The sequence below is a fragment of the Euleptes europaea genome, chromosome 9 (assembly GCF_029931775.1).
Source record: "Euleptes europaea isolate rEulEur1 chromosome 9, rEulEur1.hap1, whole genome shotgun sequence".
In the NCBI taxonomy this organism is placed as follows: Eukaryota; Metazoa; Chordata; class Lepidosauria; order Squamata; family Sphaerodactylidae; genus Euleptes; species Euleptes europaea.
Window position 1 is genome coordinate 90,240,182 of NC_079320.1, and position 19,857 is coordinate 90,260,038.

At 44.6% G+C, this 19,857-nt stretch overlaps 1 protein-coding gene across 1 annotated transcript in view; it reads left to right on the forward strand.

Annotated features, from left to right (window-relative positions):
* The window catches only part of LOC130482418 (regulator of G-protein signaling 12-like), a 37,711-nt gene that overhangs the window by 17,445 nt on the left and 409 nt on the right, over positions 1-19,857 (forward strand). Inside the window, exons 11-13 of the mRNA XM_056855124.1 lie at positions 886-982; positions 6,510-6,580; positions 7,442-7,595. Coding sequence (XP_056711102.1) covers positions 886-982; positions 6,510-6,580; positions 7,442-7,595 — 322 coding nt within the window. The remainder of the gene's footprint in view (positions 1-885; positions 983-6,509; positions 6,581-7,441; positions 7,596-19,857) is intronic.

Below are 19,857 nucleotides of genomic sequence, written 5' to 3' on the forward strand. Positions count from 1 at the left end.
ACGCCAGCCAGCCAGCCTGGCCATGACTGCCTAAAGCCAGAGCAAATTAAAAAGGCTTACGGTGCTTTTAAACAATGCTCAAGCTTCACATTTTGGTAAGTCTCCTAAGGACGAGAGTTCCATAGTATTGGGCAGTTGCTGAGAATGTCTTTCTTCTTGCCTTTACCATCTGAATATGGCTTTGTTAAGAGGCTGCCAGTGGGGTATAGGAGAGGGCATGGTCTCTGAGGTCCAGCTGAGGACGTGGTCTCTGTAAGTCAAAACCAGCAGTCTGCATTGTGCTGGCATCACCAAGTTGTTTCACCCAGCAGCCTCATATACACATTCAGAAGAAGTCGAAAAGGATGGATCTCAATAGAATCCCAAACAGTCTGTAGTATCTATATAGTTCACTGTTGGTCGTGGTTCACAGCAGCCTTCAAGCTAACTGAATGTCAGCCATCACACGTGTAACATTCAGATCTGCTTAATAATCATGGCTGGTCCCTTTGGCATCCTGACTTACCCAAAGACCATTCACTGCAACTAGATGGAATCATGTTCCAATCATCCCATGGGATCTCTTTTTTGTTAATCTAGATATGTCCCCTAGTAAAAATGATAGTAGCATTGGAACTAGAGTTGAGATTATCCATGTCCAGTTTAATATTAAAAGGATAGCTGACGGTTTCCTCAGATGAGGAATTCGTAATTCTTGCAAATTTGACATTATATCATTCTTTAAATTTCTTCTATAAGCTTTCAAAATAAGTATTTATTCCTCTTCTTCCACTGTGAATTGATTCATAGTACAGTAAGAGTTTGTGACACAGTGAATTTTTAATGCTAGGCTGTAGATCAAGTTGCACTGGAAAATGTTGAAACAAAATTGTGTTTTGACCACAGAATGGTGAGCAGGAGCTGTTAGACCTTGGTGTTCCCATCTCTAATCTAGACGGACAGCGGGTTATTCTTGATGAGAAGTTGCCAGAAAAGGGGAAAGGTAAGCATTGCTGAAATTATGTCACTTCTAACAGTTTAGTGAGCCTAACTAAGTCCTTGTCAATAGAGGCAATCTGCAAATCATGGAGGGCGTTTAGAACATAGAAGGGCATTCTGAATTTTAGACAGTCCCTTCTCCCACTTGCAGTGGCTTCTGACAGCCAGCAAGGAGAGCCGTTTATACTGCTAACCTTGCCCTGAGTATTGTAAATCCCTGATCCCTCCCCCCTCTTTAAAAATAGTAGCACACGTTAAATAGGAATCAAACTGGAATGTCCCCTCCCTGTTTGGATATGTATATGTAGTTGCAAAACAACTACAAAAAAAAAGCCATTCTCAATCCATAAATATACCAGTGTCAATAAAGTCTGCCGTGTTCGTTGCTGGTTCATCCTTGTGGCTCGGGGGACATTTGATATTGCTGCACATTGAGTAGGCAGGAGTGGATTAAAGGCTCAGAACCATGGGCCTGATTCATCTCCTTGTTGCCAGAGGCACAATAACTGAAAGCCAGGCAGGGTCACGTTCAAACTGGGATGGAGGCGTGCAGCTTGGGTGGAATTTGGTACCTCTAATTAGGTTAAAATTCTGAAAAGCTTTCCTTAAAGGAACTTGCACACGCGTTTCTAGCATCCCTACAGTGGAATCTTGTGTATGTTTACTCAGACGCAAGCACAACTGTAATCAGTGGGACTTCCAGGAAAATGTGCATAGGATTGCACTCCTATTTATAGATGTGCATTTGAAACTTACAGGCAGCATCTCAGTAAGGCTCAGAAAGTGGATCTTTGTCGTTTCTCCCTCCTGCAGTCCCCAGTCACTTTCCCTTTCCCACATGATCATAGCTTTAACTGTTGCCTGGTTGCCCTCCTTGAAATCACCCCTGAGTCCCTTTTTGTCCTTTTGGACATTTTTCGGTACATTTTTTACATGTTTAGTTACATAAATGGTACACATTGCTTATCATGGTGTAACTTTTAAAACCTCCTGAAACAGAAATATCTTTGTTTGCTTTTTAAAGTTAAGGGCAGGAGAGGAAATGTTCATATCCGGTCAGCTGTGCAGTCCCACACTGGGACTGGGCACGCCTGCCATGAAGAAGGACTTTCTAGCTTCTAGGGATGGAAAAGGCTCACCCCCACCCACCGCCATGCGAGGTGACATTTTCCTGCCAAGGCCATCATGTGCTGTGAAGTGGGAGCACCATTTTCCCTCGGTTGTTTTTTGCTGTCAAAGAGATCCTCTTCTAGTGTTCTCTTAATTTTGTCTGTCATTCCTTGGATGGCTCAGAAATCCCTGTTCAGAAAATATGCTCAGTGTGGCACTAAGAGGACACAGACCAGTGAACACATGTCGTGACTTCTCTGCCTCGGTGAGGTGCACAGGCTTGCTCCACTGTCAACGGTTCACTCTGAGGCCTGAAGACAGGGCCTCCTGGCAACCTGGCAACCAAACCATCTGCTGCGTGGGAGCTTCCTTCTTTACTAGAATTGGAAAAACCACTTGGATCCAGCTTCAGATCCACTCAAGTTTCGATCCAGGTTCCTGAGTCCTTAGAATTTTCACCAGCGTGAGTCGGAACCACCTCTGGAAAAAGTCAGTTTCAAGGCAAAGCACCTGGAAAAGGTTCAGCCTCAACCCAAGCAGTCAGACATTTTCCTGCTGAAACCACCATTTCCTCAAGCTACTCTCCAGGAACCAATGATTCTAGAAGAGGATTCAATACAGGCTCCTGCATGTGCTCCATCTCCTCACCTTTAAGATTAATAATTCTTTATTGGAGGGTGAGATCCTACAGGAGAAATTTCCTTTGCTTCCCACACCAAAGAAGTCACGTTTGGTTCCACCACAGTCAGTTCCTTATGTTATGCTGTGGCCAACTCCTTTTCTTTCATTTCCATGGCCACCATACCCATAACTGCCTTCACTAGCCTACTGTTGCAGAAGGGGAGACTTCCACTCTCACCAGTAATCAGTTCCACCAGCCGCTTCGGTTCTGTTCCAGCTGCATCCACCTTCAGCTCCAACCCACCTCTCAGAAATCTCCAAGTCATCTGACTTCTGATTCTGAAGGGTATGAGATGGTCTCACACTCGGATCTGGGTTCCGCATTCCCTTCAGACCCATCTCAGTGGGAGATTCCACTGTGGTATCTCCCAGTGAAGACCTATAGCTTTACTTGGAGCAGATGCTTCACATGGCCGAGTCATTGGAAGTGGATGTTATATCCTCCAACCCGAAACCTAAAAACAAGATCTTGAGTTGCTTCTTTTGCAGATCTAGTATGCAACAGAATCATTCATAGAATCATAGCATCATAGAGTTGGAAGGGACCACCAGGGTCATCAAGTCCAACCCCCTGCACAATGCAGGAAATTCACAACTGCCTCCCCCCCACACCTAGTGACCAGAAGATGCCCAAGATGCCCTCCCTCTCATCATCTGCCTAAGGTCACAGAATCAGCATTGCTGACAGATGGCCATCTAACCTCTTCTTAAAAACCTCCAGGGAAGGAGAGCTTACCACCTCCCGAGGAAGCCTGTTCCACTGAGGAACCGCTCTAACTGTTAGAAAATTCTAATGTCTAGACAGAAACTCTTTTGATTTAATTTCAACCCGTTGGTTCTGGTCCGACCTTCCTGGGCAACAGAAAACAACTCGGCACCATCCTCAATATGACAGCCCCTCAAGTACTTGAACATGGTTATCATATCCCCTCTCAGTCTTCTCCTCTTCAGGCTAAACATACCCAGCTCTTTCAACCTTTCCTCATAGGACTTGGTCTCCAGACCCCTCACCATCTTTGTTGCCCTCCTCTGGACACGTTCCAGCTTGTCTACATCTTTTTTAAATTGTGGTGCCCAAGTTCAGACAATTCAAGTTCAGACAATACCACTGCCATGTTCTACCTCAACAAAAAAGGAGGACCGTATCACTGTAATTTGGAATTGGGCAGCACGTCACAACGTTACACTTAAAGCCATATGCATAGCTGGTTCAAACAGCTCAGAGGCACATGTCCTCAGCAGATTGGGTCTGTTGCATCATGAATGGTGGCTGATGAACAAGTATATCCATCTGATTTCCCATCAGTGGGGTTTCCCACAGGTGGACTTATTTGCCATGAGCAAGAATGCCAAGGCCAGGACTTTTTGCTCCAGGTCTGGGAGTAACTGGAATTCCGTTGGTGACGCCTTCCAAATTCCCTGGAAACAGGGCTTGTTTTATGCCTTCCCCCCACACCACTTATAAGCAGGATTTTGTGCAAGATTAGCTCTCAGGGGTCACACTGCATACTAGTTGCACCTTTTTGGCCTTAGCAAATTTGGCGAGGGGCAGTGCCTCTATCTCCCCTTGGCCAGCGATTCACTTCACAGGGGGCCTGTTCTGCATCATGATATTCCCAGACCCAAGTTAACAGCTTGGCGACTGGATCCAGCCCAACAGATTTTTTCTGATGATACCCTAATGGTGCCACTGAATGCATGTAAGCAGTCCACTCATAAATCCTGCTGTCACAAGTTGGAAAGATTTTGCCTTCTGGGAACTGGCAAAGGGTAATTCTCGTTTAACCTGCCCTTTGCCTCTAATTTCTGATTACCTCCTTTCTCTGAGTAAATCAGGTTAAGCACCATCCTTGTTAAAAGTACATATGGTGGCCATCTTAACACATTACGACTCTGTGGATGGCTGCACTTCTTTTCCCCATCACATTTCAAAGCAATTAAAGGTTTATTCAAGTTATTTCCCGCTAGGTACCCTATCGTTCCCCAATGGAGTCTACCATTAGTTCTGGTTCAGCTAATGCTTGCCCCTTTCCAACTCTGGCCACACGCTCCCTTTCCTTACTGTCATTAAAGGTTTGCTTTCTCTTGACTAGAAGAGTCAGTGAACTTGCCACCTGATGGACAGACCCTCCTTTTATACAGTTTTTTTTGACAGTTTTTTTTCTTGGAACCCTTCCTCGCAAGCAGAATGCAGTCTACATGGTTTAGACATTAGGAGAGCTTTATTGTTCTATTTACAAAGGCCATGTTTTCGCAAGAACTTGGGTCTCCTGATTTGCCATTGTGGTCCCCGCAAAGGGCGCACAGCCTCCTGTCAGACTTTGTCTTGATGAATTGTCACGACAATTAAACTTTGTTAATTGCAAGCAGAAGTCTCTTGTCCATTGTCCATTCAAGCACATTCAACCAGAGCTGAGACTTCTTCAGCTGCTTTTATATGTGGCATTCCTCTGGAGGACATGTGCAGGGCTGCTGCATGGTCCTCCTCTGACACCTTCATCGGTCCCTAAGCTGTGGACACAAATTCCAGGGGAAAGTCAGCAGCTGGGAAGGCTGTACCGCACTCTCTCTTTGACTGAGGGGCTTGCTCCCACCACCACTGGTGAGCAGCTTGTTAATCTCCCAGTGTGGGACATCACAGAAGACCAAAGGTGAAAACAGGGCTGCGCTTACCTGTAATGGTTGTTCATCGAGTGTCTTCTGTGCAGGCACACATTCCTCTCTCCGGCCCTGCTGCAAGTTCTCTTATGTTTCCTGAAGTATCCAGCAGCTCAGGAGAGCTGAGGGAAAATGGTACTCCTACCTCAAGGCATAAGGTTTTGGCAGAAAAATGACGCCTTGTGCCGTGAGGGTGGGAAAGGAGCGCCTTTTCAGTCTCTTAAAGCTTGGAAGTTATTCTCTGCGGCTGACCTGCACACACAGTCCCAATGCATGCCTCCACAGAAAACACTTGATGGGCAACAGTTACAGGTAAGTGTAACCCTGTTATATCTCTAAGAAAGGAGAGTCATAGAGAAGGAGCTGTGTTATATCAAGTCATTAGGCTTTGTTAAGAGGTTTCCTGTGGGATATCAAAGGTGGCAGGGTCTCGGAGGTCCAGCAATCCAAGTTGTTTTGGTTTCAAAACCAGCAATCTGAATTGTGCTTTCATTACCCAGTTATTTCACCCAGAAGCCTCATGTGCACATTCAAGAGGGGAAAGTTATATCCAGTCATTAGGTGTTCTGCAGACCAAGCCTGTGTTTTGCATTGTGCTTGGACCTGTTAGTAGCCACTTAAAAGTAAACTATGTTATGCACCTGGTGAAAAACAGCACGACCCAGGGGGCCCGTATGGTCTGGGTGTGTGTAAAACTGCAGAATGGCCAACCAAGGGAAAACTGAGAACCAGAATGTAACTAGATAGAGAATAAAATCAAAATATTTTACCGAGCAGGTGAAGACTTAATCTTATTTGACACTCTACCCCTTTGAAGGATTGGGTAGCAAAAGTTCCAGTCAGGCTAGGTAAAAGAAGCCTGGTTCCTGTCGACGATGCTCAGTCATGTCTTCTGCTTTATTGAGCAAGACTTGTTCAAATGGATTGAGAGAGCAGGTATGAAAGACAGTTGGGATATCCTCAAAAAAGTTCTAGGATCCACCCAACTTTCCTGCATGTTCTTGGTCGGTATGAATTAATCGTAAACCTTGAAGGAAGTGGCATGGTATGCATATGTATTTTTAAATATCTTACATTCACAGACCAGGGAAAGGGGGCATCACTGAAACAGAATGCATCTGCAACATCTAATGCAAGGACTCAAGCCTCTACAGTAAGTTTACTGAAATTATTTGTCACTCTTATTATTATTCAGTTTTTATTTTTCTTCCCAAACTGGAAATTGGAGATGAAAAAAGTATTTATTCTAGTTAATATCACATGCCTTTCCACTTCCTCTGTTCTGTTGCTTTCACTAGCGCATACCCACACTTTCTGTCCTTTGTGTCAACTACAGTCTCAGTCATTTGCCCAAAACTTCAGCAATCAAAGGGTCCAAGTGCGTGTTAGATCCTGTTGCAAGGTATTCTTCTTTGACTCACCCTCACCTCAAAAAAAAAAAGGCAGACGTGGGAGGCTGTGACTTTGAGTGGAGTCTTTGAAGGGGGTGAAGGAAGGAGACGCTGAACCCTTTCCTCTCTGGCTCTTTTTTTCTTAGAATCACCTTCCCTCAGCTGTTTTTCCCTCTGCAGTAGAAAAGGTACCAGTCACTGTACCTTTTTCTGTATTAAGAGAAAAGCTGCTGGGGAGGACAATTGTGAGTGAAATCAGCAGGAGGATTTAGCAGCCCTAACCCCTGCGAGAGCACCACTCATGGCGGCCGACTCCGGCAGCTGCTTCACATGAGGAAGGAGTTGGGGAAAAGTGAGACCCAACAGCAAGTCTCATGTAGCTTGGCCCAAATCCACAGACATGACCCTGCGATTAAAATGGACATGTTGCATGTGTGTGCGTGTGTAGATAGTTTTGATTCTCTCATTGTGGTGGTGGTGGTGCATGATTTACTGAAAATGCTTGCACTACATTTAATTTCAGAACTGTCAATAAAATATAAAATAAAATGTAAGAATTGATTACTTCAACTTTGTACTATAAATTAAATGTAAGTAGCCCTTTAACTTTCCTTCTAATACAGGGAGAGGGAAGAACTCTAGGAAAGTCTAATTCTATTAAAATAAAAGGAGAAAGTGGAAAAAATGCTAGGGATACCCGTCTAGCAAAAAGAGAAGAATGTATTGCACAGACTGGGAAAAAAAAGTGTCACAAAATTAATTTGGACGAAGCCGAGGGTACGTCACTTTTTTAGTATATGAAATAGTACTAGTTTTCCTGGTGAACTTAATATTTTGTGATATGGTATTAATTTGTTTTGTTATTGCAAAAAGCAAGGCTTTGTTATGAAAATCAGCTGTATGTTCTTGTTTTTCATTAATCCACTTTGGAATTACCTGTACTTGTGTGTAAAAGTGTTCATAGAATGCATGCTGGTGATACAAAAACAGAAGTATAAGCTAATTTTGTACTTTTGACCCATTTTCTTCCATTTCTGCAGTGGCTGTAAACGTCTGTCAAATAGTTTTGTTGAGAACAAAATGTTTTCCTTCTGTCTTTCTTTCTTAATAGACAAAAATTTTTTTTCTGAGCTTTAGGATAATTCAAACCAAGCACATCCACCGAAATCCCAGAAGATACTGTAAAAACATGAGCTGCGGCAGAATTTTTGTTGCACTTCATGATGGTTTTTGGAATGCAGCCAGAGTCTGTTCTAGTGGTAGTTAAGCATATGAGTGATGCATAACTGACTTTTAGACTGGTTTTTATACATCAGTACAGGTTAGAGGTTTACCATTAGCCATTCAAGCAGGGTGAGAAACAGCTATTTCAGGACAATTGACTGGCCGGATCCACCACTTGAAAGAGGCACGGGGGGGGCGATAGGGGAGGCTAGTTGTTGTTCAGGGCTGATCTGCAAGCATGCATGACTGCAGAGGTTGTGGTTGAGTGGGGGTCTGTGAAAAGGAAGGCTGAGCTGCAGACAACAGGGAAAGGACAGAAGAGACATGGTATGGGGGGCAGAAGGGCTTGGTCTTAATGTTTCTAGATCTCCCTGCCACTTTTTCAGGGAGGCTTTCCTCATGCATCCTAAGATGGTAAGGAACACTCACCATTTTACCATGCCCGCATGGAAGACTATTGCAGTGTGAGGATTGCGGTGTACACCTAGCCAAAGTAATGAATTCTCCTCCTGATCCTATGAACGGTTTCCAGTCCCCGCTCCCTTGCTGGTGTGGCAAGTCTTCACACATTCATGCAGGTTCTACTAGGCATTACAGCTGGACGTGGAGAGTCACCATGGGAGAGCAGTTTCAGAGGGTAGCCATGCTGGCCTGCAGTAGAACAATTAGATTGGAGTCCAGTAGCACCTTGGCGACCAGCTGTGTCTAACTATATTCTTTATAGTATCCTAAGCAGAGGAACACCCTTCTAGAGTCTGCTGGCATCAGTGGGCTTAGAAAGGTGTAGGTTTGCACTTTTAGAGCCTTACAGTACATTCCTAAGGAGAGTTACTCCAGTATAAGGAGTAAGTCTCCTTAGGAATGCACTGTCAGTGTATTGTTTCAGACTAAGGCACAAATTTGAAAACAACAACTGGTTTTGAATATAGTTTGAGAAATTTCCAGGTATTTTCCAAGGATGTCTTGTGTTCATAGTTTCAGAAAAAACTATAGGTTATCATATTTCTGTGTTGAAATTAGATACGTAAAATTTCTGGGAAAATGGTTGTGTGGTTTTTTGTTTTTAAACAAAAACTGGGCATTTTGGGTAAAATATCCAATTTAATATCAATTCTAAACTTACTTTACTACTTTAAGAATGTATAATGTAGCACACAAAATTGTGTTTTGGGTGTATTTATTGAAGTGTTTAGCAGTGTATCATCACATGCAGTGTCGTGTGTGTGTATGCCCTCAAGTAACAGCTGACTAATGGCAACCCTGTAGGGTTTTCAAGGCAAGAGAAGTTCAGAGGTGGTTTGCCATTGCCTGCTTCTGCATAGGCTGAGAGAGTTCAGAGAGAAATGTGACTGGCCCAAGGTCACCCAGCAGGCTTCATGTGGTGGAGTGAGGAATCAAACTCAGTTCTCCAGATAAGAGTCCGCTGCTCTTAACCACTACATCATGCTGACTCTCTAAGGTGTACTATAGATAGGATTGAATAACATATTGAGAGAGCAACTACAAGCAATATTTAAAAACCTTTCCTTTAAAAGTATTTCATTTTTCATTCTAAAAAAGAGAATATTGCCTAAGAGTTTTCCCCAAAACTTGCAGTAATTTACAAATCCGTGGGGGTGAGATTCCCCCCCCCCATGTTTTTGTATAGGCCTTCATGCCCCTTGTCAAAATTCTTGGGCACCCAGATGCAAACACACACACTGAGGCCTTTTATGCATGGCTGTTTCACTCGCAGTCACTCCTTAAACGACTTGGGGTCTTTGTTTTGATTATTCATGCCGTTTCCAACCATCAGAGGTTGCCTCGCTTTCCCCCTGCATTTCCCCGTGCTTTGCCTGCGTTTTCAAATTTGCGATAAAACAGGTCCCTCAACACACAGGCAAAAGGTGGGGAAATGCAGAGGGAGAGTGTGGCGACCTCTGACGGTCAGAAACAGCATGCATAGTCAAAACAAAAATCCCAAATTGTCAGGAGGTGACTGCAAGGGAAACAGCAATGCATAAAAGGCCTGAGTCATTAAAATGATCGAAAATTAACTGTCAATACTTACACTGCAAAAAAGATAAAATAATATTTCTGCAGAATTGTATGTGGTAATTGCATCTGTACTATTAATATCTTGGAAGTTGTATGATTTGGGAAGGTTGCAACCTATGAGAGTTTACTGAAGATGTTTTATTGTTGTGCTTGAATATTTGTCAATTTAATATAGGGTTAGTACACCGGTGAAATTACAGGTCAAACATTCTCATTTGGTCACCTGTTATTTGTCTTCTGTGCAGTCCCATGTGGGGCTGCGCATGAGCATAGACCTGCCGCGGAGGTATTGAGTTGAAAAGCTTTTTCCTTCTAGTACTTTCCATAGTTCTAGGAGCACTTCCCCTCTCCTGCCTTGATCGGCCTTTCCTGCCTAAACCGACAGGTGACCACGGGGAGGCACTGCGCTCCTTCCCTCAGTCCTTCCTTTGCTGCCAGGGAGGTAGGATGAGTTTTCTTTCCTTCTTCTCCTCTGAGGTAAAATTGGCCTCTGAGGGGAATTTTTTTCTTTTTGGAAAGAAAAGAAGAGGAAGAGAGAGGGCTTGTCCTTATCGGGCGGTTTGCCCTTTCTCTTGTCAGTAAAAAAAAAAAAAAGGAAAGAAAGAAAAATAATAATAATAGTTGAAGTCGTTGGCGTTTAACGTTCTTCAAGAAATGTACTGAATGCGGTACCAAAATGGTGCAAATGGATGATCACTCCCTGTGTCTGTTATGTTTGGGTGAATCCCACAATGTTGGGGCTTTGACGCGTGCAAGCGGTTTACCTCGAAGGCCTGACATAAAAGAGCTGTGTGGCTGAAAGCGGTATTATGGGAAAAGTCTCTGACAGCCCCCGAAGCTCAGCTGCTTTGCTCCATTGAGGGTGAGCAATAGGCCCATGCATACTCCGTGGCGTCAGCGCCTTCCTTGGAGCCAACTGCCTGGCATACCCATAGGTCAGCTGTGTTTCCAAGAAATGCTTCGAAGCCACCACCGAAAAAGTCGAAGCGAAAGCATACCACCGATCCAGCCAGCGAGGAAGTCAATTCCCAGACCCGACGTTGTCCATCCCCCGCCTCATCGAAACCTAGGGTTGCCAGGTCGCTTAGATTTGTGGGCAGTTGCCTACAAATCCATTGCCTGGCTCAGAAGTGGGGATTACTTGCGTGCACGGCCATGCCGACGTGATTGCGTCACTTCTGGTTTACACCCGGAAGTGCCTCATCGCAATGGGCCTTTTACCAGTTTGGGTGGTAAAAGGCCCGTTGCGATGCAGCACTTCTGGGTGTAAACCGGAAGTGACATGATTGCATCGGCGTGGCTGCACGTATGCAATCCCTGCCTCAGCTGCGCCCCAAAAAACACCTGCCGGAAGAGAGGGGGGACCTGGCAACCCTTTCAAAACCTAAGAAGAAGAAGCCTGCTCAGGATCCTGCTTCTTCTGGCCCCATGTTCTGGCAACTGCGTTGGCATCCATGCCCTCCGACATCGAACTATATCAGTGGGGCACACTCTGAGTAGCCAGCAGTTGTGATTTCAACCTATGGTTCTGAGACAGTTGGCTGTCAATTCTGATCCGATGGGTATCCTGTCGGCACCCATCCCTGGATGGCTCTGAATTCAAAGATGATTTTCCATGTTGTTCTGACACTGCCTCAGATGTTGCTTCCGATCCATTGCCAGACAAAAAGGTGGGGGATCTCCCTCTGGTACCTCCCACAATGGACTTGCACCTCTATACGGGGCAGTTGACCGGAATGGCCAAGGGTCTTTAGCTTCTGATAGTCTGCTCGGATCAGAAACCATCAGCTCTGATACTTTAGGTCACATATTCCAGCTTTTGGGGGCAGATCACTATACCCATGCTACAAGGCCTGCTTGAGACTGCTAAGTCCATATGGACCAACCCACCTTTGGTGCAAGCCTCCACCCACAAACTTGACTACATGGACTGGGTGCAACATAAACATTGTGGATACACCCACCTGCGGATTCCCTTGTAGCGGAGGTAATGCATTCAAAGCATAGGGCAGGAGTTCATTCCTCCCCATTAGATAAAGAAGGGAGGAAATTGGATGGTTTAGGGAGAAGGGTCTGTCAGGAGCGCTGGCCTTTAGAGTCTCCAACTACAGCGCTATTCCATCTAGACGTATCAGTTGTTCCTCTGGGATCCTCTTTCCTCCTATCTGGATGCCCTCCCTGAGGACAAAAAGTCATTAACCAGGGTGGTTCAAGTTGAGAATATGAGTCTCAGCATATATCAGATCAACAGAGTGAGACATGCCACCAACTGTGGTAGCTGGGCTATGGCCTTGGTGGTGGTGCTCTGGCACTACTCTTGGTTGTACACCACTGCTCTGCCTCAATAACCAAGGGTAAATGTGGATGATCTCCCTTTTGAGGGAAAAGAGCTGGTTAATTCTCAGACTGATGAGTCCTTGCACAGAATGAGAAAAAAATAAGCTCACAGCCAAGACCTTGGGGATCACAGGGAAGTCGGCCTCATACAAACCCAGATACTTCCCAAGACACTACCAGTACCCCCCTTCGCAAGCTTCTGTGCATTACCAGTTTCCTTGTGAGCCAACACTATTGCTCCTAATATTCCAGTCAGTATCAGGGAAAGAGACACCAAAGGGAAGTCCTTTGGAAGTCTTTAAGCACAGGCTGGATGGCCATCTGCCGAGAGTTTTTATTGTGGGATTCTGCATGGCAGGGGGTTGGACTGGAAGGCTCTTGTGGTCTCTTCCAACCTTGTGAACTTGTGAAGTCCGGGGCAAGAGGCCTAACCAGCCCAATAGCGCTCCTCTGTGCCTCGGGTAGTGGTCAGGTCCTTCACTTGGTGGGTCTCAAGTACAAATTTGCTCCAGGGTTGGCCTTTTGAGGTTCGGCCTCTTGACATTCAGGTCACCTCTGATGCGTCACTTTCAGAGTGGGGGGGCATTGCCTTTCCTTTTCTGTAAGTGGGAAATGATCTGAGTGGGAACGTGGTCTGCGCATTAATCTTGGAGTTGAGGGTGGGTGAAACCTTTCTGCAGGGTAAGAATGTGCAAAAAGCTGCAAAGTTTGACTTTAATAAGCAAGGGGGCGTGGGTTCCCTCCCATGTTTGGAAGCTTGTTGCATAAGGGAATGGCTCATTCCCAGAAAGGTTTCTCTGCATGCTATTCATATTGCAGGGCAAGCCAATGACACTGTGGACACCTTCAGCAGAACCAGTTCCACCAACCATGAGCGGACCCTGGCAGACAAATGTCTTCAACCTACTTTCTTTCTCTGGGGCTTCCCAGCGGTGGACCTCTTTGTCTCCCGGCAGCACAATGCCAAATGCCACCATTTTTGCTCACAGCCTGTGGGGGATGCGTTCCAGTTCGTTTGGCAGGGTTCCCTTTTTTATGCAGTTCCATCCCCATCCTTAACCATTGTGGTAGCCAAACTCAGAACAGACAGATGTCCCTGCATTCTGATAGCTCTGTTTTGGCCACACCAGCTGTGGTTTACTTCCCTACGGGAACTGTCCAGGAGAGTGCACATTCCTCTCCCAGGGGCTCAGGACCTCCTCCGTTGGGGCCCCGTGTGCTTCCATGATGTCAAGTTCCTCCATCTGATGGCTTGGAGGGTGGGTTTTCGAGATCCTGGCCTCTTAAGGTAGTACATGTTTTGACCTCTGCACGCAAACCATCTGCTTGTGCATCCTATGGGTACAAGTGGAGGAGGTTTGCTCTTTTGGCGGGGTATGCCATAGGCTTGGGACCTGGCGGATACTTTTTCTTATGTACTAGAGCTTAAAGATGGGGGTTTATCCGTCTTCTTTATAAAGAGACACCTAACTGCAAAAGGAAAGTCTGAAGCAGTTCGACGCATATAATAGGAACATGGAATGTGAGAAGCATGAATCAGGGTAAGCTTGAAATTGTTAAACAAGAAATGGAACGTATGGACATTTCAGTCCTGGGAGTAAGTGAATTAAAGTGGACTGGATTAGGACATTTTCCATCAGAAAATTACAAAGTGTTTTATTCAGGGAATGACAAAAAAAGAGAAGAAACGGAGTTGCTTTAATAGTGAGGCAAGATGTAGCAAAGGCAGTCAGGAGCTATAATGCAAAGTCTGACCGAATAATATCAATCATACTTCAGGGAAAGCCTATCAACATAAGCATCATTCAAGTTTATGCCCCAACTACAGATGCTGATGAGGATTTTTATGCCAGTGTTCAGGAAGAAATTGATCACACATTTAAACAAGATATGCTGATAATCATAGGGGATTTGAACGCAAAAGTAGGAAACAAAGCAGAATCAAATGTTGTTGGCAGATTTGGGCTAGGAGCACAGAATGAAGCAGGAGAACGCCTCGTAGAATTCTGTGAAGACAACAATCTGTTCATTGCAAACACATCTTTCAGGCAACCAAATAGACGATTGTATACATAGACATCACCAGACTGCAAGTATAGAAATCAAATAGATTATATAATTGGAAACAGAAGATGGAGAAGCTCTATTCTCTCGGGCAAAACAAGACCAGGAGCCGACTGCGGTACAGATCATGAATTGTTAATATCGAAAATCAAGATAAAGCTTAATAAAAACACCAAAACATTCATAGCACCAAAATACAATCTAAGCAGTATTCCGGAAGAGTTTAAAGACCATGTAAGGAACAGATTTGCATTACTGAGTTCAAGTGAATGTAAACCTGAAGAACTATGGGTAGAAACTAGAGATATTATCAAGGAAGAATGTGCAAAGACTATTCATGTAGCCAAAAGAAAAGAAAAACCTCGATGGATGTCTGAGGAAACTCTTAAAATTGCCAGAGATAGATGAGAAGCAAAAGTAGGTGACAGAAATAGAATCAAAAGTCTAAATGCAACGTTCCAGCAACTTGCATGTAAAGACAAAGAGACCTATTATAATAACCAGTGCAAAGAAATAGAAGAGAACAACAAAAAAGGAAGAACAAGAGATCTATTCCACAAGATTCAAGAAATCAAAGGGAAATTTAAAGCACGGTTAGGCATGCTGAAAGATCACCATGGAAATACATTAACTGAACAGGACAAAATAAAGAAAAGGGGGAACAATACACTGAAGAACTATTCAGAAGAGATGAAAGGATAAAAAATTCTTTCCAAGAAGAATCTTTTGAAGAAGAACCTACAGTTTTAGAAAGTGAAGTGAAAGCTGCATTGAGAGCAGTCGGGAGAAACAAATCACCAGGAGCAGATGGGAGCTATTGGAATAGAGCTATTCCAAGCCACAGAAATGGAGTCCATCAAAATCTTGACAAGAATATGCCAACAGATATGGAAAACGAAACAATGGCCCACAGACTGGAAACGATCCATTTACATTCCAATTCCCAAGAAAGGAGACATCAAAGATTGCAGCAACTATCGGACCATCGCATTAATTTCTCATGCAAGTAAAGTGATGCTCAAAATCTTACAGCAAAGGCTGTTACCATATATGGAACGAGAAATGCCTGATGTTCAAGCTGGTTTCAGAAAAGGAAGAGGCATTAGAGATCATACTGCAAATATACACTGGTTACTGGGGCATACGAGAGAGTTTCAGAAGAAAATCAGTTTGTGTTTCATAGATTACAGCAAAGCTTTTGACTGTGTGGATCACGAAAAGCTATGGCTGGTTTTAAAGGAAATGGGTGTGCCACTACATCTGATAGTTTTGATGCGCAACCTGTACTCTGGACAAGAGGCCACAGTTAGAACAGAATATGGAGAAACGGAATCGTTTCCAATTGGCAAAGGTGTCCGACAAGGATGTATTTTATCTCCCTATATCTTCAATCTATATGCAGAACATATAATTAGGAAAGCTGGATTAGATTTAGATGAAGGTGGAGTGAAAATTGGAGGGAGGAACATTAATAATTTGAGATATGCTGATGACACTACATTATTGGCAGAAAATATTGAAGATTTGAAATGACTACTGCTGAAAGTTAAAAGAGAAAGTGCCAAAGCAGGACTACAGCTGAACATCAAGAAAACAAAAGAAATGACTACAGGAGAATTACACAACTTTAAGGTTGGCAATGAGGAAATTGAAATTGTTCAAGACTTTCTATTCCTTGGCTCCACCATCAACCAAAAGGGAGACTGCAGCCAAGAAATCAGAAGGAGATTGAGACTGGGAAGGGCAGCCATGAAGGAACTAGAAAACATTTTGAAGTGTGTGCTACTGGCCACCAAGACTAGATTAATTCATGCCATCATATTCCCTATTACTATGTATGGGTGTGAAAGCTGGACAGTGAAGAATGCTGATAGGAAGAAAATAGATTCCTTTGAAATGTGGTGTTGGAGAAGAGTGTTACGGATTCCGTGGACTGCCAAAAAAACAAATCAATGGGTTCTAGATCAAATCAAGCCTGAACTGACCCTAGAAGGCTGTCGTATTTTGGTCACGTCATGAGACGACAAGAGTCACTGGAAAAGACAGCCATGCTAGGAAAAGTTGAGGGCAGCAGGAAAAGAGGAAGACCCAACAAGAGATGGATTGACTCAATAAAGGAAGCCACAGCCTTCAGTTTGCAAGATCTGAACAAGGCTGTCAAAGACAGGACATTTTGGAGGACTTTCATTCATAGGGTCGCCATGAGTCGGAAGCGACTTGACGGCACTTAACACACACACACAACTGTGTTGTCAGATGAGGTTGACGGCACTTCTGTGTTTTCCCAATGTTATAGCAAAATGATTCCTGAAGGAGATATCTAACTTGTACCCACCCGTTCCCCCCCCCCTTCCACAGTGGAGTTTATCTCTGGTGTTATCTTCATTAACGCATAAATCATTTGAACCCATGGCCATGTGTGACTTGGAGAACCAGCATGGTGTAGTGGTTAAGAGAGGGCTTGGAGCGACGGACTCTGATCTGGAGAACCGGGTTCGATTCCTCCTCCTGCTGCTCCTTCTGCTCCTCCTGCTCCTCCTCCTCCTCCTCCTCCTCCTCCTCCTCCTTCTTCTTCTTCTTCTTCTTCTTCTTCCCCTCCTCCTCCTCGGCTTTCCTAGTAGCTATAACCTTGGCATGCAGAGTGGGTGAGGTCTGACCCCCATTTCACTGGGTTCCATGTGGACCAGGTATTCCTACAGCCCAGTTTGACTTTCCTCCCTAACGTTGTTTCTGCCTTCCACCTTTCTTAAGATATTACCTTGCCAGTTTCTTTCCTTTCCCCCTGTGCTGAGGCAGAACATGCTCTACATTCCCTAGATGTTATAGGAGGAGAGCCAGTGTGGTGTAGTGGTTAAGAGCAGTGGTTTGGAGCGGTGGAGTCTGCTCTGGAGAACCGGGGTATGATTCCCCACTCCTCCACATGAGCAACGGAGGCTAATCTGGTGAACTGGATTTGTTTCCCCACTCCTACACACGAAGCCAGCTGGGTGACCTTGGACAAGTCATGCTCTCTCAGCCTCACCCACCTCACAGGGTGTCTGTTGTGGGGAGGGGAAGAGAAGGTGATTGTAAGCTGGTTTGATTCTGCCTTAAGTGGTAGAGAAAGTCGGCATATAAAAACCAACTCTTCTTCTTCTTCGATCAAAAGACTTTCATCAAGTTCAGCATTTATTCGTCTGTTTTTCTGGCCCCAATAAAGATTGGGGGGTCCCTTCAGTGCAAACAATACCCTGGTGTCTGCTGTAAAAAATGCATATATCGGATCTGAGACTCTTTGCCCCTTTCCAGGGAAGGCGCAGTTCACCAGGGGGCAAGCATCTTCTGTGCAATTCTCAGCAACATCTCCATCACAGAGGTCTGCAAGGCATGAACCAGGTCCACAGCGGCGTCGACATTCATGAAGCACTACTCAAGAGATGCTGGGGCAGCTGTGGGACTAGCAGTGCTGCAGACGTTGTTCCTGTAGCAGCCCCATACCCTCCTCCAGACCGTCAGGTGAGCTTGCTGTTCTCCTGTGTGGGACTGCACAGAAGCCACAAAGGTGAAAACAGGGCTGTGCTTACCTGTAACTTGTTCGTCAAGCGGTCTTCTGTGCAGGCACACATCCCTCCCTCCTGCCCTGCTGCGAGTTCTCTTATATGTAGATCTCTCATTCTAGTCTCCACAGTGGTGATGGGCGGACTGAGGGAAGGAGCGCTCCCCCCTCCCCCTGGACACGTGTCAGTCTAGGCGAGAAAGACCGACCCCAGTAGGGGGAGGCGGAGCTCTCCCAGGGCCATGGAAAGTGCTAGAATGTAAAAGCTTTTAAACTCAATACCTCTGCGGCAGGCCTGCATGCATGGACCACAGTTACAGGTAAGTGCGACCCTGTTTTAGCTGTGCTCCAGTATGCCATGAATCCAGGAATGCTGCTTTACAGGCTTCACGTCACCTTCTGAAAATTTCATTATAGTGACATTTCTTAGCCTTTAATTTTTTTAATTTAAATTTAATTGTATTATCTCACAATAAAGTTAACTAAGTTGGTTTTCTAATTAGCATAGATCTCATACTTCTTGATGAATGAAGTACTTTTTCACTAAAGTTAATATTAAAAATACTTGATAGGCCAGTCAGCCATAGCCTCTTCCACATGGCAACAATTCCAGGGGTTTCTCTGTTGCTGCTGTGGCTGCTGATTCAGTGCAGCGGCGATGGGGCTGCTTCTCAGTGGGTTTTCCTGCATTCTCCATGCCCGTGTCCCCCAGGTCAGCCACCCCCCACCCAGTGCCCCACTGAAGGCCTTTTTGTTTGTTTGTTTTTCTTTTTATTGGCAATTGACGTTGCTGTAATGTTTCTCTCTGTCACACACACACACTGGCAAGGAGGGAAAGTGACTGCTGTGGGGGACTGGAGTGTGTATAATCGCACCTGTGTGGGCAGGACTGGGAGGACCCACACTTTCCCACCCCTGTGGCCATCACTCTGGCTTTGCTGTGATCCTTCCCAAAAGATCATAGTAAAGCAAGTTTTCAAAAGCTGGAGAAAACTGGGAGGTACACAAAAGCACCACAATGCTGTGGGGAAGTGGGGGGAAAAACCTGCCTCCCAACAGAGTCCAAGCCAGGGCAGACAACCAGCGTGGAAGCCCTGTGAGTTTTTCATTGATCAGTCACATGCTGAACCCTAATTTAATATGAACATGTTGCAACATTTAGAAGATTTTATTTGTCATGTAAAATTAAAAAATGAACTAATCTCCCATGTACTTGTTCCTGTTTTGGGTGTGCCATTTTTAGAGTACTTGAGGGATTCACATCAAACTGCCAGTGCAATATCAAACTACTAGTACAATATTTGGGGATTGATATAATTATTTGGTACCTGGAAAATATCAGTCTTGGTGTCTCCATTGCCATAGAGATTAATCTCTTCCTTGTTTCACCAAAAATAGAAATAATACAACATTTCACCCCCAAAAAACTATGAAGAATTGTTGAGCTAAATTGGATTGGGGGGCAGGAGTTGATCAGGGCAGCAGTGTGTGTCTGGGGGTGGGAGGGAAAAATGGAGAGTAGATTGAGAGTTCTGCTCTGGTATGTATAAATTTCTTTCTGGATTTCACTGGGTGGAAGCAAATCTTTTATTTTGCAAGTCTCCTTGGTAGATGAAGATGTAATTCCTGCCCGCCTTTCCGGATAGATGTGAATAATCTGTAGTTTTTCTTTCTGTTCTGCAGTGTAGATGAGGCCAGTGTTCTAGTTACCTCTTGCTTTGTCAAGTTAGCAGTGGAAGCAGACTGTCTCCACTCTTCCCCTGTATAATTATGCCACCTTTAACACAATGTACTGAAAATGCTAACTATCATATAAACAACTAGTCGCTGGTTTAGAAAAAA